The 15,569-nt window shown below is 38.2% G+C and overlaps 1 protein-coding gene across 1 annotated transcript in view; it reads right to left on the reverse strand.

Annotated features, from left to right (window-relative positions):
- The window catches only part of LOC150109893 (uncharacterized), a 102,013-nt gene that overhangs the window by 45,267 nt on the left and 41,177 nt on the right, over positions 1 to 15,569 (reverse strand). The window contains exon 6 of the mRNA XM_090397265.1: positions 2,289 to 2,402. Within this exon, the coding sequence (XP_090253391.1) occupies positions 2,289 to 2,402 (114 nt within the window). The remainder of the gene's footprint in view (positions 1 to 2,288; positions 2,403 to 15,569) is intronic.

Here is a 15,569-nt window from a genome sequence, read left to right on the forward strand (position 1 = left end):
TGACAATAGGAGCCAGGCAATCATGTGATGCAGTGATTCCAGGGTAAGTAAAAATGGCTTCGACAAGCAGTTTTCAAAGTCAATTTTCAATTGACTCGCATCAAAGAAATTTTTAAAAAGTCCCACATTCCAAGACCAACCACTACATCTGCACGACCATCACAGGGTGACGAACCCCTCAGACTAAAGGAAAGACATTTCCTAATTCATAACCTAGCCATCCACACCCAAGAAAAAAATCCTACTAGGCATTGTCATGTGTGTTCAAATACCATACTGGGGCAAAGAAAAAGAAAAGAGAGCTGATATATGTGTGCCAAATATGGCATAGCCTTATGTGTACACCCCTGCTTTCAAAATTATTATACACTATTAAAGTATTGAAGTATTTTTGGGGAGGTGTTTCTCACTTGATGTTGTGTGTGACATTATTTGACATGGAATAAACAAATAAATTTCAAGATAAATTTTGGACATACCTAACTTGAAAATAAAATTCCTATATAACAGTTTTGTTCAGTGACTTCAATTTATACAAGAAAACAGTGCAAAAATGTGTAATACATTATAGTAACTATTCATATTATTATAAAATATTTTATAATTGTGAAAATAACTCAGCAAGGAGGGTCATACTGGTTATTTAGTATCTCAGCAGTTAAAATGCATAGCATTATAGATGTCTGCAAGGAGATGTGCTTTGCATTATGGGAGATATTAAGACAAGGAGTGATGAGAGCTTGGTCCACCTTTACCACAAGTTGCCTCAGTTCTGAAGATACTTCAGGTGCAAACTTTGTTTGCTTAAACTTGGATAAAGGATTAACCTAAATTTATTATAGTCTAACCAAGTGGGAAAAAACTTCCAACATCTTTTAATATTTTTATTGTCCAAATATATGCACCTACTTCTGATTACCCAGATGAAGATGTAGAATGTTTCTATGAAGACATTCAAAAGGCACTAAACAATGCTAAATCAGATGACATAACTATTGTTATGGGAGATCTAAATGCTAAAATAGGCGCAGAAAAGATCTCTTCCTGCATGGGAAACCAGGGCCTGGGACATAGAAATCCAAGAGGAGAGAGATTAATACAGTTCTGTGAAGAAAACAATATGGTAATAGCAAATACTATATTTAGCCACCCTCCTAGAAGAACTTACACATGGAAAAGTCACAGAGACAGCTGCAGGAACCAGATTGATGATTGATGAATAATGATTAAAAAAAAGATTCCAGAATAATATCTTACAAGCCAAAACGTACCCAGAGGCTGCAGATATTGGATCAGACCACAACCCTATGGTCATTAAAGCAGCAATAAAATTCGAGAAAACAACGAACCTGTAAACATAGAAAAATATGACCTTGACTCCCTTAAAAATCAAGAAAAACGATAAATTTTTAAAAGGAACTGAACTGGTACAATCCACTGCTGTTAATGTTCCTGATCCCACCAAGTATCCTTACCCTAAAGATGAGATTGAGGATCAATGGCAGATATTTAAAGAGGGCACTGGTAATTTTAAGATTATACATTTTTCTTGGGAATTCAAAAAGAAACCCTGATTGTGGGGATATGTTGGCCTAGTTGCCTGAGTGAGTAGAGCCTGCATTCAACAGGCTGTAGATTCAAATCATAAGCGTAAACTTAAATAAACGTCTTCAGGTGGTAGTAACTTTTTTTTTTTTAAATTTTAGTTCTTAATTAACATATCCTTTGGGTCTTCAAACACTTGTTTTTTCTTCTCTTCATCACTTGATATGGTACACTTTGTCCTTCAGGATGCTGATACCACATTTCTGTGCTGAAGGTGTAATGCTGAATATAGATATCTTTCTGCATTTTTCATTATTTCTCTATAAATCATATTTTAATTTGTTCATCTAGAAATCGATTATAGGACATAAATTATTAAACAGGAGGTATACTTAAGAAGTTATTTTTGGAATCAAGGCCTATCACATTTGCAGGATTTCAAGTAAAGGCTAAGAAACGTGGAAGCAAGCCTTCTTTCTTTCTTCTCATATTTTATTTCCAAACATATTATAAAGCAGGGCTTCACACAAAGGCCATGAGGCCAATGTATAATGTTTGAATTATACATTGGCCTCATGCCAATAAACATGAGGAAAATCTAACAAACAGAGTGTCACCAACAGAAGCTCCTGAAAAGTACCCAAACCAAGGTAGGAAAATGAGTGAGAGATGATTCTCATGTCAACCATTCTATAACTGTTGTAATAGGAAAAAAATAAGAATAAATTAAAATAAATACTTACTGCATATAGTGATATTATTAAGAATATTGAAGAATACACAGCAGACAAGGTAAAAAATATATATGCATAGCCATAAAGAGGTTTTCCATCATTACTGAACAATGCCATTAGAATCTATAAATAAAAAAACATTTGTCATTCAGAATATTTCAGAATTTTCAACAAAACTATTTCCTGACATTGCTTTCCAATGCATTAAAAAAAATAAGCCAAATTTTTAACTAATCCAATTCGAATGAATAAAAGGTGATTAAATATATCAACATAGCAAAATAATTGCATATCATCATAGCATGGTAACATTAAAGTGAAATTTTTGCTGGAGACAGCCATGTCTGTGAATCTATTAGTCACAGACATGGCTAATCTATGCATTCAATAACTTATAATGATTAAGTTTGATATCTGATTTCCATAATAGTATCTATTTTGTCTTTTTCTTTAAGTCATAAGGATAGTTTATAAACATTATGTATAAATGCATTTTTGACAAATGTTTTTAAAGCCTTTGTTAACATTATGTCATCCAGAGCTTGTGTAACTAATACAGATATATGCATTAGTACAGATATTATAAAGAAAAAACACTACTCAGAATAATATTGCTATATATACAATGTTTCAACTAATTATACATTCTAGCTAATGAATAAACTACTTAAATTTCAGAAAATGTTCCTCTATCAAATTGCCACATACTTTTAAAAATATTTAAGTTCAATTTATATTTTATTTACATTTAGCCACCTGGCTGATTGGATGGCTCTTCTGCCTGTCACATACATGAGACTAACTAAAAGATGTTCTCAACTGTGTGGAAATGCTTATGTGTTCATCATACATGTTGACTGGATTTTAATAACGGTATAAATGCAAACACGGATTGATAAGAATCACTGGTATTCTATCCAGCATCTTCAGAGAACACAAACAAAGTTTGTTACAGTAGCAAGACAACCACAATCTGGTATAACAGTGAGATTACACTGTTATACCGGATTGTGGTTGTCTCACTACTGTTTGTGTGCTCTGAAGATGCTGGATAGAATACCAGTGAAATATCAGCAATTAAGTCAATAAAGAGTTATTTTCTTATCAATTTGTGTTCACATCTATACTGTTAAAATCCAATTAACATAACTAAAAGATTGAAAACCAGTAGCATATTAATACTTTAAGTGGGTTATAAGCTAGATAATCCAGAAATAATCCTGGATTATCTAACAGCACAAACTGAACAAAAAATATGAGGAGGAAATTTCTTGCAACCTGGAAAACCATGTAAAAGTGATATTCTACATTACAAAAATTGCATGACTAGTATTTTCAAACATTTGCACTTCACATGCAACTGAAATTCAGTTATCAAAAGTCCATGGTCTGAATTACACCCCATCCTACACACAAAGAGAAAAAATCTAGCCCTAACAACCTTGAAAACCATACTCTTACTGAACTTTCTGAAAATGTCCTCTGGTTCTCCCTTCGTATGTATACTGAAAGATTTCATCATCTTCATCCTAGAAAATCCTTAAACTGCTTATGTTTCTATCATATCACTTCGCCAACTAATTCAACCTGACTTTTAGTCTATATTCTTTAATATGTTTTCAACTTTCCACAGTACTGATATTATCTTTGTTAGTTACTTATCCTATACCCTCATTTTCTCTGAATAAGGAAAAAACTGGAAAAATAAAATTCGTGCCTCCCTCAATTACAGCAATCCTTCGATTAGTGCACCTAATGCGTTATTTAAAACAGGCACATTAATCAAAAACGTACTAATCGAATATAATAACCTAGTGGAAAAAGTATAATTTGTTCCTCAAATTTCTTTTTTGAACCTTAATTTTTTTATAAAAGAATTTAGTTATGTCTCAGTGCCTAGTTAAAGGATAACCATGAAGCTGAAAGACAATAAAACATATTCAGAATATAAATTTTATTATTCTACTTCTTAACAAAGAATTGAGCTAACGTGGTTAGTTGGGCATTTTGTTTCTTTTTTTCATACAACTGACGGTATGGCCCTATTGCCTCTTCTACTCTTCTAAAAATTTTAGTGCCTCTCTCTTCATCAGGGTCAGCCTCTAAGCATTGCTGCTTAAAAACTTCGATTATACGAAAAATATTTTCAAACTGTATCCATGAAATCTCTTTTGGCTGACTATCAGTAGTTAAATTTTCTTCATATTCTTCGGGATCTTCCCACTGCATCTAAATTTAGCAGGTCGGAATCACTCAATTCTTCACAATGAGATTTAATTAACTCTTGGAAAAATAAAATTTCTCCCCTTCTATCATTGAAGGGGAGAAAGAAATGAAGGACATATGAATTGGTCGCCAACACGCGAAATCACGTGCTTTAAAGATAAAATTTCCCAACTGTTATACAAGCAAAATAGTTACCACTTTAAAAAAAGTACAATGATCATAAAAGAGAAGTTAATTTTCCGACGTGTAATAATAAACAACTCATCCCAGAAGATGGATTGATTATCCTATTATCGGAATAGATTCTCCTTTTTGTCACATATGCAGAAGTGTCGAATGGTCTTGAATCTGTGGGCATACTATAGCAGAAGACAAATTTTGGCGATAAAAATTTGGAACATAGTTTACATGGAAGTAGTGTAGTATGCCATTAAACATAACTTTGTAAAATGTGTTAAATTGGTAACTAAATTATTTCATTCTGGCGAGTGATTTTTTAAAATAGTTAGCCATAAAAATGTCATCATCATCAAATTCCTGCCATGTACCCTCAAGGGGTGTACAGGATATGACAGTACTACATGAAAAAATTACATCATTACTAACTTCTTATCTACAATTTATCTCCAAATCAGTCTGTTACTTGTCAAGATTCCAACATTATCAGATCTTATATTTCTATCGTCTAAGGCACTTTGTACCGTATCAACCCACCTATATCTTGGTGTTCCTCTGGGTCGTTTTCCTGCCAACCTGGCAGAGAACACTTGTTTTGCTAATCTTTCCTCTCCCATTCTATTTAAGTGACCATACCACCTGAGATTAGCTCTGCTAACGCATTACTGGATGCTGACAATGTCAAGTTCTTTCCTAATATCCTCATTTTAATATGATATTGCATTTGATGCCATCTGTTCACGCCTCTAATCTTTCTCAGGACTCTCATATCTGCGGTCTCTAGTCTTTGGTCAAGTGTTTTACTTCTGACCAAGCTCTCAGATCCATAAGTTAAAACTGGTTTGAACACCGTCTTGTATACAGCTAATTTAGTGTTCTGACTGATTTCTCTCTTATTCCATATGTATTTATTCAATTGACTTCCCACCATACCAGCTTTGCTGATTCTGTTGTCTATTTCTATATTTAGTTTACCATCTTCAGTAAAAATTGTGCCTAAGTAGCTGAAATGTTTTACTTGATCCACAGGTTCTCCATTCACAACACAGTTGACATTTTCAATGATTCTGCCTATTTTCATTGTCTTTGTCTTTTTATTGCTGACCTCCATACCATATCTATTACAACAGCTATTCAATTTAGTCAGAGAATCATGGAGACTTGTAGCGGATTTATTTAGAAGTATAATATCATCAGCATAAAGCAAAGAGCTGACATTAACATCTCCAATTTTGATATCAGGTTTAATACCACTTTCCTTCATAATGTAATCCATATAGATAATGAATAACAGAGGGGATAATGTACATCCTTGTCTCACACCAGATTTAACCTGTACTTCCTTCAATTCTAACTGCTGACTTACAACTCAAATAAAGAATAAGTATTGCTTGATATAATGCCCCATTGACACCATATAACTGGAGCATACTGAATGGCTTCTCCTTTGGGACCTTGTCATATGCCTTTTCCAAATCGACAAAACTTAAATACAGATCTTTGTTATATTCGCATGCCTTCTCGACTATTTGTCGTAAAGTGAAGATCTGATTCTGACAGCCTCTATTTGACCTGAATCCAGCTTGTTCTTCACCAAGCTTTTCTTCCACAATTCTTCTTAACCGTTTCTCAAGTATACTCGCAGAGATCTTGCCAGGAACACTCAGTAGGGAAATACATCTGTAATTCTCACATTCAGTTTTATTTCCCTTTTTATATATGGGTACTATGAGAGCTCTACTCCAATCATCGGGAATTTGTCCCTCTGTCCAGCTTTCTGAACTATGCAGTGCAGCCACTCTAAGACTTTTATACCACCATACTTCAGCATTTCTGGTCGAATATCATCTACTCCAGCTGCCTTTCCACATTTCAAGCCTTTGATGGCTTTTTTTACTTCATGTATGGATATGTATTCCTCACTGCATGCCTGGTCAGTGTTTTTTATCACTGTGCTGTCATCACTGCTTGTTTCATTTAGCAGTTTTTCAAAAGAATGACTCCATACTTCAAGGATATCTTTTTCTCCTGTTTTCGTGTCACCTTTATCATCTCTAACTCCTTTTACAGCACTCTTTCCTCCATTCCTAAGCTTTTTCAACAACCTCCAGAATATTTTGCACCCTTCTTGATATTTATATTCTATATTCTTGCCAAAGTCCTCCCATAACTTTTGTTTAGCCAGTTTTACACACTGTTTAGCTTTCTTACATTTGTCTCTGTATTCTGTAAGAGTAAAAGCTGACTTATTTGCCAGGAACTTTTGATATGCTTTCTTCTTTTCCTTCACTGCCTCTTTAACTTCCTGTGTCCACCAGGTAGTTCTGATTTTTCTATCGTTGCACACAACCTCACCACATGCCTCTCTGGCAGAATCAACCAATGTTTTCTTCAGAGTTTGCCACTGAATCTCCAAGGTTTGATTCCTGTTCTCAAACTCTTTCATTTTCTTTTCAATAATCTTTCTGTATTTTAGTCTACAGTTCACATCTGAGAGCTGCTCAACTTTTATTCGCTTTAAAACTTTCTTACATGTTATTCTTTTCAATATGAAATTCAATTTTATCCTGCTCAAGACTAAATAGTGATCACTTCCAATTTCAAATCCTCTGTACACTCTGGTGTCCGTCACCAGGGAGAAAACATCACTATCAACAATAACATAGTCAATGAGACTTTTCTTATTTCTGGCCTCTTCTCTCCATGTGAATTTGTGCATATTTTTAAGTTGGAACATGGTGTTAGTAATAACCAGTCCATGTCCTGAGCAGAAATCCAACAGATATTTGCCATTATTATTAGCTTTGCTCTTTTCTCCAAATTTTCCCAAAATATTTTTGTATGTCTCACAATCATTTCCTGCTCTGCTATTTAGATCCCCAACAAGGACCAACTTTTCCTTTTTCATTGTGTCAGTTGCTTTTTCTAAAGCCTCAAAAAATTCCTCCACTTCTACCTTAGTAGAACCTTCTGTGGGACCATAGGCACAAATAAGTCTCATTGTCCAGTTCCCCATTCTCATATTTGCCCACATTACTCTACTTGAGACTGACTGCCATTCAAGAAGATTAGCCTCGTATTTTGTGTTGAATACTATGGCTACTCCTTCTTTTCTTTGATTGTCATTGCCTGAATATAACATTTTGTATTTATTGCTGAGAAAGATCTCACCAGTTTTGGTCTTTTTTGTTTCAGTCACCCCTATTATGTCGATCTGGTACTTATCTAATTCCTCAGCTAGCTCCATTTCTTTGCCATTCAGGCTTCTTACGTTGATAGTACCGATCTTTAACTCTGGTGATGTTGAGTTGGGGTTTGTTTTCAGATTTGTTCCAGTAGCTGACTTTTCGCTGTTCGCCCTGGTTCCCTGGCGAAAACAACGGGGGCCTTGTTTAACCAGGTGACGCCCCAGCCGGCATGAAATTTTGTCATGTTGTACCATCATTTTTTTTTTTTTTTTGGTTTAACCAATAAGAATACAATTTGGTCGGCTAAATCCCAAATTGCCAGCCCATCCTTGTTCGTTCAGTATCAAAGTAGATACCCAAAAGGGTGCACCACGAGAAGGTGAGGATTGGACATTGCGTCAGAAGCCCTGGTCGGCTCTCTGCATTCCTTTAAAGGCTATGTGGAGGTCTCCTCTCAGTTATACCACTTTGACCCTTAAGCACCCCGCCATAAAAAAAAAAAAATAATAAATAAATAAATAAAAAAAAAAATGTAGAGATAGAAAATTTTTAAAATCTGTAACATTTATTTTTAAGATGTATACACTAATCGAATTTGAGTATTGAAAAAAAATGACGCACTATCGAAAACGCACTAATTGGGGGCGCATTAATCGGGGGATTACTGTATAGATAACTGAAATTCTACTTGATCCTTATATTAAGTTCAGCAAGTTTACAAAAATCTGCTTTCTCACTGGGAAAACTAATTCTGGATGTTAGGTTAGTCAACTGGATTTAGGATTGGCTGTCCGATAGGTATCAGAGAGTTGTGTATGGTGTGGCAGTTTCAAGGAGGCAGAGGGTTACAAGTGGGGCCCCACAGAGCTCAGTACTGGGATCTATATTGTTTATCCTTTATATCAATGACATTGTCAGTGAATTACAAGGGGATATTCAGTCGTTCGCAGATGATGCAAAGCTGAGAAAGGTTATTAGTAATAGTGCAGATGTGGTAGCCCTGCAAGAGGATTTGAATAAGGTAGACAGATGGGCAAATGAATGGGAGTATCAGTTTAATGCAGCAAAATGTAAGGTCTTGAGGTTTGGGACACATCGATGGAATGAGTGAGGGTCCCACAGGGCTCAGTGGGACCCTCACTCACTGTCTAGCTTATTCAAATCCTGCAAGAGGATTTGAATAAGCTAGACCGATGGGCAAATGAATGGGAGTATCAGTTTAATGCGGCAAAATGTAAGGTCTTGAGGTTTGGGACACATCGATGGGACACTGCATACTCTATGGGAGGAGCTATACTGGAGGAAGTAGGAAAGACAAGAGATTTGGGGTTGATGATTGATAGAAACTTGAAATTTTCTATCTTGAAACCACCAAGATGTCCTTTTCTCACTGCCCGTTGCCATGCCGAGCCAATTTCTGCCACAGCATGAGAGTGCAGAGGCAGTGACAGCTGTTCCGAACAGCTTCCACTCCACCTCAACATCTGCAGTATGCTTGGGAATCTCTTTGAACCCGGAGGCAATGTCATCTGCAAAATTCTTCCTCACAGCCTAATTTTCTAATGCCTCCCATTTCACGTGGTATGGCTGCTTAGGCCTACCAGCGTTGATGGTAGCATCTGGTTTCTGAAGGCGTAGAGTGCACACAACCAGGTGGTCGTCAGTTGACAGTTCTGCCCCTCTTCTCACACGAACGTCCAACAATGAGGAAAATAGGTCTGCTGAGACTATAAAGAAGTTAATCAGAGATCTTTGTACAGGGATACATATGGACTTCTCGGTGCTGGAAGGAGGTATTCATTATGGACAAGCTGTTAGTACAGCAGAAGTCCAACAATTTCAACCCATTCACGTTAAGGTCAGGAGTGCCGTTCCTCCCAACCACACCCTTCCATGTCTGGTCATCTGTTCCAACATGTGCATTGAAGTCACCCATTAGCAGGACTGATTCCATGTCTGCCACCCTGTCAAAAGCAGCATCCTCTTCCTCTAGGAAGGCAGAGTATTCTGACTCCAGATTAGGTACATAGGCTTGCACCACAGCCAAATCATGGTTTTTCATCTGAAGCCTTAACACACATACCCGTCCCCCCAATGGGATCGACTCAGCAACACAGTCTGATAGCTGGGAGCTTGTGAGTATCCCCACACCTGCCTGAGCAGACATTGTCAGGCACATGCCGTAGTAGAGCTTCCATCCCTTATCCAGATCGACAGTTCCAGAGCCTCTCCTCTTGGTCGAAGAAAGCCCAACTAAGTCTAACTAGTAGCGCTTGGCTTCCTCGACGAGTTCCAACTTCTTCCCTGTCAGAGAGAAGACGTTCCAGTTGCCTTAACCCATAGTCTGGTGCCGTTGTTGTTGTTGCCATTTCCGTCCTTTTGCAGAACCATTTCTTTGCGCTGCCCCTAAACACCACCCCAAACAGGTAGTGGGCACATTGATGGAGTTACCTCTAGCAGAGTGCCGAGAAGTGGTGTCTAAAGGAGACTGTAACATATTTTTCGAATGGGTCCCTCTGCCTAAAACCCAAACGCATCCCTTGGTAACCTGCGCAAAGGACGATACGGTAAGAACATTTTTTGATGGCCTGATCATAATACAGTGTTTGATAATGTCTTTGTGAGTACAAGACAAAATGACACAGCAAAATAGGAAAGATTCCCCTTGAATACTCTAATAGCATTCAGGGGAAGGAGCAAGAAGAGAAGAAAGTAAGAAGCAAGGGAGGAAGAGGGGAGACCAGTCTACAGATAATATAACAGATGTATATTATATGAAGAGCATGGTCCAGCATCAGGTACCTCGGGTTTGCCATGCCTGTACTCACTAAAGTGAGCCCCTGAGGCCATGTGAAATGTAATTTAGTTTATTATTATTAGTAGCAGTACGGGCAACTCCAAGGAGTCCTTACACTCATCGAGGGAGGCCCTAACATCATATCAAGAACAACTATTCAACATTCACACAGTATCTATCATACTTCGCCTTGAACTCATTTACAGTCATGGCACTCACAACAGAGTGCCACTCTCCAAGTAAAAAACCTAGCTCTAACACCCTTCCTCACCACACTCTTGCCTGGCTTTCATGGATGGCCCCTAGTACCCCCACCACCAGTCCTATTCTCTAAATATCTTCTGAATTAATCTTATAGAAACCCTTCAGTAATTTGAATGTCTCAATCATATCTGCAACCCACAAATCTTCAACCTGTTCTCATAAAGTTCATTCCATAGACCTGCTATCATCTTGGTCACTTATCTCCAGATCCTCTCCACCTCCTCCCCATCAAGAAGAAACCCTGGTGCCCAAATTTCAGCACAGTAATCTAGGTGGGGTCTTATCAAGGCTCGATACAGATACCTATCAAGGATGAAGTGTATGGTTTATATGGAGGTACCTATTTATGAAATTCATTATTATTATTACGGGCAACTCCAAGGAGTTCTTAGACTCAACAATGGAGGATCTAACATCATGTCAAGAACAACTATTCAACATTCACACAGTATCTATCATACTTTGACTTGAACTCATTCACAGTCATTGCACCCACTGGCAGCTTATTCCACTCATTCACCACTCTCCAAGTAAAAAACCCTTGCTAACCACACTCTTGCCCAGTTTCCATGGATGGCCCCCTAGTCCTCTCACCACCAGTCCTGTTCTCAAAAATATCCTCTGAATTAATCTTATAGAACCCCTTCAGTAATTTGAATGTCTCAATCATATCACCTCTTTTCTGCCTATCAACCAATTTCTGCAACCCACAAATCTTCAACCTATTCTCATAAGGTTCATTCTATAGACCTGTTATCATCTTCGTCACTCGCCTCTGGATCCTCTCCACCTCCTCCCCATCAAGAAGAAACCCTAGTGCCCATATTTCGGCACAGTAATCCAGGTGGGGTCTTAACAAGGCTCGATACTGAGGAACAATAACCTGTTTGTCTCTGCTCGTCAAAGTATTTTTCAGCAACCAAGTGATTTGATGAGCTGATTTAGCCACTTTTGCAATGTGCCCCATAATTTTTCAACTCTCTATCCACCAACACTCCCAAATCCCTGGCCTCATCAATCTCCTGGAGTACAGTTCCACCAATGCAGTATACTGCTGTTAATCTTTTCACCCCAAAATGCATAACCTTACATTTTGCCACATTAAATTGACATCCATTCTCCTTAGCCCAGCCTTCCACACTACCCAAATCATCCTGAATCGACATCCTGTGCATTCACTATTGCTCTACCCAACTTTGCATCATCAGTTGAACAGTTCAACTGAACAGTTGAACTGTTCAACTGATGATGTTCAAAGGATCTGAGAGGAACTGTTCAACAAATGAACAGTTCCTCTCAGATCCTTTCCTATATCATTAATGAACAAAATAAACAGTAGTGGTCCAAGAACAGAACCCTGTGGCACACCACTAGTCACAGGCCATCTTCTGAACTCTACTCCTGAATAAACCACTCTCTGATATCTTTCCATCAACCACCTTCCTATCCATCTCACCAACCCTATATCCATCCCCATATGCTGCAGTTTCTGATTAGAATTCCATGTGGTATCCTGTCAAAGGCCTTAGAAAGGTCCAGTAGGATCACTGTCAACTCATCACCCTTATCCAGTTAAGCCGTCGCTGTGTTATAAAATGCGAGCAAGTTACTGAGGCATGCTCTACCCTTCATAAAACCATGGTGTGCCCCATACAGTATCCCGTTTTCATCAATCCATTTCTATATTCTCCTCTTGACTATTTTCTCCAAGATCTTGACAATGATTCCTGATATGCTGATCAGTTGGTAATTTACAACAGCAGTCTTGGGACCTCCTTTATGCAGTGGAACTGTTTTCCCCTCTTTCCACCCCCTTTGGACTAATCCAGACCAAGGACTCAAATTAAACAAAATGGTCAAGGACACTGACAATTCTTTAACTGCTTCACGAACGACACGAGCTGGTATACCATCCAATCCCACAGATGTATCGACATTAAGGTTCTGTAATAGACTATTCACCTCCACTTCATTCACCACAATTCCCATATAAACTAATGGTTCCTTCATTCTTTCAATGTCACCACCTGGATGATACACTCTTGCAAGGTGCTCACTCAGTAATTCCACTATATCAACTGATTCAGTGACCTGATGATAAAGGATTAAACTAAATTTATTATATTCTAACCAAGTGAAAAATAAACTTTTAACCTCTTTCTCCAAATCCAGAGTAACTTATTAAAAAGGTGGCACACCATTTGGCAACTCCTATAGGTAGGGATGACTTTACTAATGCTTCTGGCTGGTATCTTCACTTGGGCCTGGCTCCCACTGAAGAAATCTCAATAAAGGTCGAAACTAGTCTGGGTAGTGGCCCTTCCCTTAATGCATAACATTAGACATATCTGCAAGGAGATGTGTTTTGCATTATGGGAGATACTGAGATAGGAGTGTTAGTAGCTTGCTCCACCTTTGCAAGGGGTCATCCTAGTGTTTCACTACCTTACCTCAGTCTTGAAGATACTTTCAGGTGCAAACTTTGTTTGCTCGCGCTTGGATAAAGGATTAAACTAAATTTATTATGATTCAGTGACCCCCTTGTCATCGGCATTCCTTAAAATCATTCTGCCGTGTACAGTTTTTCTTTTACTTGCAGCATATTGAAAGAACTGTTTGGGATTGTCTTCAGCTTGCATAGCTAGTTTCCTTTCATAATCCACTTTTGCTTTTCCTACCATGTTCGTTACCCTTCTGGCATGTGCTTTATGCCCAGTTCATGTGCCTGCAGGTCACCTTTCTCCTTAAATTCCCTCAACAGTTGTTTCTTTTTTTTTTTTTGCAGCTCAAGCTTAATGGTGTTATTCACCCATTTAACCCCTACTTGATTTACTATTCGGACTTTAGGTATACAGTCAGTCACTGCCTCTTGCAAACACTCCTTGACCACCCCCATTCACTATCAACATCCAGCTCTTGCAGTTTTACATGCCATGGCAACCAAGCAACCTGCTAAACTTGTCATACTTACCAGCCCGGTAATCCCTATCTTAATTGAAAATTCCACACATTTAGCCACCTCCCAAGTCAAGATCCTATGATTACTCTCACCATTTGGTGGCAACGTGGTCATATTCGTTACAGTCAAATTCTCAGATGCAATTACCAGGTCAAGAACTCTCTGACCCCTAGTATTTTCCATTACATGCTGTCACAGATAGTTATCCCTTAATAACTGCATAAAATCCATTCCTTCCTCCCATGTGTCTTCTCCTTCCAATCAATGTTACCATAGTTGAAATCCCCCCATAATAATTACACTCCTTCCACTCATTGCTTCTATTTGCTTATGCATACTATCTCCACCATCTATTCCATCACCTGGTCTATAGCAGCACCCAATTGTATATTTTGTTCTGCTAGATTCTATCTCACACCAAACAGCCTCAAATGTGCACTTTTCTCTATCCTGCAGTTCACTTTCCATTCTCCTTGGCTGCAGTTCATCGGCTATCATCAATAACTCCTCCCCCTTTTATTCTCTCTGTCCCTCCTGAACACACAATACCCCTCACATTCAATCCCACTAGCTATATATCTTCTGTCAGCCATGTTTCACTAATTCCAATAACCTGTGGGCCTGGAAGAGCCAACTAAGGCCAAAAATTCTTTCTTTTTGTTCCAAATACTCTTGGCATTAGTATACATGAAATGCAGAAGACCATTAGTCCCACCCCTTTTTTGATGCCTTATACTAACTATCCCATTCTGATTTGTTGTCCTTTGTACATGCTCGGGCATATTATTATTACTACAGGCAACTCCCCAAGGAGTCCTTAGGCCCTAAACATCATGTCCACAGAACTATTCGACATTCTCACATTATCTATCATACCTTGCCTTGATCTCATTCAGTGTCATTGCACCCACAGACTCTGGCAAAGCAAAGAACCCAGCTCTAACACCCTTACTAACCACACTCTTGCCCAGCTTCCATAGATGTCCCCTAGTCCTCCCACCACCAGTCCTGATCTCAAAAATATCCTCTGAATTAATCCTATAGAAACCCTTCAGCAATTTGAATGTCTCAATCATATCTCCTCTTTTCTGCCTATCAACCAATTTCTGCAACCCACAAATCTTCAACCTGTTCTCATAAGGTTCATTCCATAGACCTGCTATCATCTTGGCCACTCGCCTCTGGATCTTCTCAACGTCTTCCGCATCAAGAAGAAACCTAGGTGACCAAATCTGGGCACAGTATAGTTTGCCCACCGTTTGTAGGTCTCTGCTTGGCATCTTGCCAAGAATAGTTGATTCATATTGAAGGAGAGAAAGAAATGAAGGATGTACGAAGTGGTCGCTAACACGCGAAATCATGTGCTTTATAAGTAAAATTTTCCAACTGTTATACAAGCAACATAGTTAACTACAATAATCATAAAAGAGAAGTTAATTTTCCGACCTATAATAATAAATAACTCATCCCACAATACGGACTGATTACCCTATTATCGGAATGGATTCTCCTTTTTATGACATGTGCAGAAGTGTCGAAGGATCTCTAATCGGTGGGCGAACAATAGTTGAGATGAGGTCTTATCAAGGCTTGGTATAGAGGAACAATAACTTGCTTATCTCTGCTCGTCAAAGGATTCTTCAGCAACCAAGTGATTTGATGAGCTGATTTAGCCACTT

Source organism: Typopeltis vanoorti, chromosome 1 (genome assembly GCF_054136105.1).
Source record: "Typopeltis vanoorti isolate ZY-2024b chromosome 1, IOZ_Tvanoo_1.0, whole genome shotgun sequence".
Taxonomy (NCBI): domain Eukaryota; kingdom Metazoa; phylum Arthropoda; class Arachnida; order Uropygi; family Thelyphonidae; genus Typopeltis; species Typopeltis vanoorti.